The 6,000-nt window shown below is 41.0% G+C and overlaps 1 protein-coding gene across 1 annotated transcript; it reads right to left on the bottom strand.

Annotated features, from left to right (window-relative positions):
• Positions 1–1,182: 1,182 nt before the first annotated feature.
• LOC139122006 (somatostatin receptor type 2-like) lies at positions 1,183–5,831 on the bottom strand. Its single transcript, XM_070687348.1, has one exon. It carries the CDS (start codon positions 4,527–4,529, stop codon positions 3,576–3,578), a length of 954 nt encoding a protein of 317 aa, XP_070543449.1. The 5' UTR covers positions 4,530–5,831; the 3' UTR covers positions 1,183–3,575.
• Positions 5,832–6,000: the final 169 nt, after the last annotated feature.

The following is a 6,000-nucleotide window of genomic DNA, read 5'->3' as shown; positions in this document are numbered from 1 at the left end:
TTGTCGGGGACTGACACGAGGGTTAAGTGTCAAGTAGATTTTTTCACCCTTTCCGACATGTTAGGACATCCAAACTTTCAGAGCATGTTACCGGGATAATTACCTTGGAAATTAATAAAAGACCGATCCGAAAAGCTCAACAGTCAAGGTGAAGCTACACGTGTCTGTCAGACAATATCTGTAGCAGGTTTCATCAACTTTCGCCATGTACTTTAGGAGTTAAATCAGTAATTACAAAACTTCCGTAAATATGTAAATAACCTGTTTATTTATTTGACACTGCTCAACGCTTCATGCGACAATTAGATATTTAACGGATCAATATCTGTAGCAGGTTCCACAAAATATGGTGTTACAATTTCAGAGGTATATCACTAATTATAAAGTTCATGAAATATGCAAATGGATCCTTCATTAACCACACACTACTAAATGCTTCACAAAACAGTCAAATATCAGTCGGATCAGTATCTGCAGTAAATTTCATCATATTTGGTGCAGTTATTTCTGAGTTATATGACTAATTGCAAAACTATATGCAAATGTACTGTTTATTAACTTGACACTGCTCAATGCTTCTTAGTATAATTAGACATCTATCAGATCAATATTTGCAGCAGGTATTATCAAATTTGGTGTACGAATTTCGGAGTTATATCACTAATTACGAAAGTTTCTTAAGTACGCAAATGAGCCGATGATTGCCATGACACTAATAGTACCCTCATAATGTTCTGAGATTGTCATCACTGAAAAAATTCATGAAATTTTGAGCAGTATTTCGTGATATATGGAGACACTGTCATTACTTACTCCATGGGAGAGCATTATATTAAAAAAATGATATTTCATAATTTTATAACATGCAAGCCTCACTAACCAAAATCTAATCAGTACTTGCCATAGCATATGGTACCTGTCTAAAAAATCTGACTTGAATCCGTTCAGGCATTCGTAGGTTATCGTGTAAACTAACAGACAGACACACACACACTCAGACAGAAACATCGGTACGACATTGACTCATGTGTGTGAACACGTGAGCTAATAAATACGAACTGAAAATGCTCACGTGTTATAATATATATTGCAGTTGTCCGTCAATTTAAACTTTTTTTGCCACATGTTTGCATCTTCATTGAAAGTGTTATGATCATCATCATGAACAATATTTATCACGGATTAATTCCAAAAGTCATTAAGTACATATATATGTAAGCTTAATTAGCTGAAATAAAAATACGAAATTTCTTTGACTGCTGTCATTGTATCACCACTTTATATAGCTTGTGTTACTGCCTTTGGTAAAGTCTTTCAAGCTATATATGCATAAACTGTGAAAGCTGTATGAATACATGAGCTAAAATGTTACTTTAGCGCATGCAATAACAGAAATCAAGGATTTGATAACATGGTAAAGGTCATAACTGCCTCAGGCTGTTGTTTATTATTGAAAACGTTCATCATTGCACCTTTTGCCGCTTTTGAGAGAGAAAGTGCGTCATGCCCCAAAACCAAGGGAGTTGCAAGGCACAGCGAAGGTTGAAGTGAAAATAATTGACGCAATGCAGATTTACATGATGCTTGTGGTACATTTTACATTAAGAATCGTCTAGAGGGCGTCGTTTGTAACCGCTTTGCCGACCATAGAGGCACTTGACCTATCGAGTTTACCTGTAATTAATTCTCTGATGGCATTAAGAAAACGGTGACCAGCATTTATCCACCTGGTGATGGTGAAATGTCCGGTCATCTCTTTCGTCAAACCCTTCAGTTTTACTATGCCCTGTTGCCATGGCTACTGGAATACATCATTTTTCTGTATAAGCGCACCATCCACAGTTAACAAACACCGACAATGTTGAAACACTCGGAATACCGGTCAAAATCCCTTGCATACAAGCATCGAAAGTTGAGCCATGCAATCATGGCTATCTCTGGTTTTTACCCTCCGACCCTATCGTGTCTCTTTATTTTTAAATATTAGGCCTGTAACACTAAAATGTACCGAATTCCGTTGTTAAACGGAAAACAAAAGAAGTTCAAGCCAAGCCAACCCAAATATCTTGAAGGCATGTTACAGGAAACGCATATGGGGAGAAGGGGGTGGGAGGCTGAGGTCAACAGCGGTATTTTAACACACGCATACTTGCACTACTCAACGACCAAGTGTGAGACATCGACTCTGGTTTCTGACACAGGGGAAAGGTTACCGGGAATACGAAGGAAAAGAAAGCCAGGCAGCATTCCGGAAACATTAAAGAGTGCACACAGATATAACAATTTCTGTGTCTGCAGCTGCCGTCAATCTCAAAACTGTTTTAGACAGGTCAGTTTTTCCAGCCGTCGACTTCTATGTGAATAATCTTACAAAGAAAACAGTGTTTCCTTCACAGAGTAGTCGGTGGCAGAGATTTTGCCAACTTAATATTTCACCAGTAAATCTTAGTCGGCGTACTAGCTTTAATTTACCGATATCGAGACGTTTTCCGAATTCTCTGTCAAAATGGATTTCTTTCTAAGCGGATCATCGCAGTCTTAAAACGACCCAGAGGCATCGTGCCCTTCTGAGACTCAAGAGCACTTGTTTTTCAAGAAAGAGAGAGAGTAGAAAACACGGGCAAGATATGAGATTGGAATTTGAGTGATGTTACTGGGAATTCCGGCGCCAGATATACGAGAAAATTAGACGAAAACGATAACGCCACCTCATAGTTCGCTCAGCCTGGCGACCTGTGTTCACGCCACCTTCACTGCTCATACTAGTTGTCTACTGTCGGTATATCAGGCGTATGACAACTTTCACTCGGGCTGTCAATAATACCTTACATTAAATCATAGACCCTCTGGAGCATTTCCGCGAAGGATAGTCTACGTTAATAAATTAAAAGTTGATCAAGAAGCTGCACGCCTGTCTGGAAGTTTCAAATCGGGAAGAGACACGAGCAAAGAACATATTGCACTGAGCCAGCGTGTGACTAGAGTTTCGGTCCACACCATCTGAACACTGCTAAAGTAATTGCAATAATGTGACTGGCGACGCATTATTATGAGCTATAAATCTATACGTTTAATGCTATGCATATCGTAAAAATTTAATTCTATACTCGATTGATGGGGCGAGTTGAAACCGCTTTTGTCTGGCAACTGTTTCACTCGATCAAAATAACAATAAATACAAAGAATTGGCAGACATTGTTGGGCGGCTATCGTACTATTTTAACTACTGGTTTTATCCTCCCAACCATTTCGCGCTGCAACAGTGTCCGCAAATGTGCGATTTATTGCCTTTACTGAACATTAATCTCAAGATAAAACTTATTTTGACGATCTCCGATGAACTCCCGGCTTACTTTTATACAGGATTACTTCATTAACTATCATGGTGCAACTGGTTTTCTTGATTTACTATCTCGGTTGAATGAAAAATACTTTTGAACTCTGACCTGGCATTGAAAGATCTAGCCTTTCCCCACCATATTTCGGTACATCCCTGCTATATTCTGTCGGAAAGTTGCCACACTATCTAACGGAATCGGGTGAAAGAAAGCCTTAAAAATCGAGTTTCTCTTCCTTCATCTGGAGCTGCTGCGGCGGAAACTTGCCGACGTGATTTCGTTCAGCCCGTTTGATCGGCAGAAAAATCCTATCAGAAATACCTTCCTCATGTTCCTGCGGAAAGTCGTCCCCATGAACGAGTATATGATAGGGTTTAGACAGCTATTGGCGTAAGACAAACAAATAGATACGGCATAGGCCCCTATCATTGCCATACTCGGCCGTCCCTGGCGCGATATTAGAGTTACAAAGTTGAGGATGTAGAACGGCAACCAACATAAAAAGAACACGGCCACAATGACGACGACGATCAGAGCGACACGTCTCGATTGCCGGTAAGTTCTAGCGGAGTGACTCGGGCGATGGGAGTGACGGAGGTAGGCGAACATTTTGTAGTAACAGATCGAGATGACGAATAAAGGCAGGATAAATCCTAGTATGAAAGTGATGACAATAAAGACGGTGTCGCCGTTCACATCTGTCGGCCACAGTATAATGCACATGCTGGTTGTATTCGAAACTTGGTAATCGTTTGCGAAGATCCAAAGGGGCTGACTGGCCAGGAGTGATGCAAGCCACACGGCCAGACTGATTACCCTTGCCTTGTTAGCCGTGCGTAGAAGTCGACACTTGATGGGATGAACTATGGCCATGTGTCTGTCAATGCTCATACATGTCAAGATAAAAATCCCAGTCAACTGATTCATGCCATCAAAGCCGGTGACAATCTTGCACGCGATGTTTCCGAATATCCATCGCTTCGTCGCGAAGCGGTGCGCCTGCAGCGGAAGCGTGCACAGGAACAGGAAATCGGCGATGGCTAAGTTCAGGATGAAAATATTCGGTATGGAACGTTTTGAAGAATACCTGATCAGTACGTAGATGACCAGAAAATTGGCCACGATGCCGATGGCACAAATGCAGATGTACAACGCCGGAATGACCTGGGTGAAAAAGAGCTCCTCATTCATATCAGGTATCGTGGAACTCGCACTAAATTACCATTTTAAAGATTATGTGTCGAGGACTCCACTATTCAACTCTAACGAGTACCGTTGATCGTCGGAACAAGCGAAGTAAAGCTCTCTTCTAAATCCAGATGAAAAGTCGACTGCTGCACTGATGTACGTGTTGCCAGTGTGGCAAATTATAGCACACGCGCAATAGCTCCGTCTAATCTATTTCAGGAGAGTGGCTTTTTACGGACGGTGATGTTGACATCGGCATTGAGGGCTAGATGGCGGACTTTCTTCTCCGAGGCAATGTGTGCCAGTGGTGAACATGCCACATCGATCCTCTGCGTAGTTATGGCTTAACAATTCCTTCGTTGACAGATGCCTGGCGTGGGAAAGTTACACGACGCGACGTAGTTACGGCAACGGGGTTCACGCTTGACAGTCAAGACTGCGCATAGCGCTCTCGCTTTCATGATCTCGCGGTCTCCGGATCACTGAATACCTTCCAGTACTCACATACTTCTCATGGCTACAATGTGTTTATTACACAGCAAATGAACCATACCAGCCTCCTGGCTCCTTTTATGCAAATGCAAAGAAACTGTTTTAAAGAAGGTTGTCACTGTTTTTCTTAATATTAAAGTGACCAAAGACCTCACAATGACGTCACATATTTACGACCAATGTACGTGCAGCGGCCAAATACTGAAAAATGAAGTGTCACAACTGTCTGCGTGTCACAACTGTCTGCGTGAGAGTATCACCATGGCAACGCCACTGCTTTCTACACAGCGTGTAAACCAAGCAAAATGACAATCACAATTAGAAAGCAAAAAACCCGATGACCACCTTGTCCTACTTACAAAATCTGAAGTATTTTTTGATATAATAATTTCAAGGAATACCTTTAAACTCCCGATGGTAAAGAATTCACCTATTTCTTTTACTCGAATATTAGTATGCTCCTAAAGAAAAAAAAAACGGCTCGCGGAGTTTTGTAAAATTAAATCTTTGTCGCTGCATTACAAGTTGACTGCTCACATACGTAATATATGTGATCAACGTCATTGTGTACAGCAATCACGCATCGTGATATACTGCATTGGAGTGGAAAGCGTATACCCCTGCTTGTTAGCTTTTCGCATCCTACGGTTCCTCTGATTAATGACATTCTATTTCATCCCAAGAAACATGTGAACAGATCAAGGAAGTGAACAGTGATTCGAGTCTTGCGTCTTGGGAGGGTTACGGAAATTGTTCGTGGCCCAAGAATAAGTAAAAACCATCTCCACATTCAATAAGGCACGAGTGGTAATTTTCATGAACGCACTGCCTGCTTACATTTCGTTGTTGAATATATGACAAATTACAAGATATTATTAAAAAAAGTAATTTATGATTTCGGGAGGTAGACTTTTAATGTTTTCTCAAATGTATGCTTTCAGTTTTTATTTGTATATATGCTCCGTAGAGAAATGCGAACATC

This window comes from Ptychodera flava, chromosome 21 (assembly GCF_041260155.1).
Source record: "Ptychodera flava strain L36383 chromosome 21, AS_Pfla_20210202, whole genome shotgun sequence".
In the NCBI taxonomy this organism is placed as follows: domain Eukaryota; kingdom Metazoa; phylum Hemichordata; class Enteropneusta; family Ptychoderidae; genus Ptychodera; species Ptychodera flava.
This window is presented reverse-complemented; position numbering and strand designations above follow the sequence as displayed.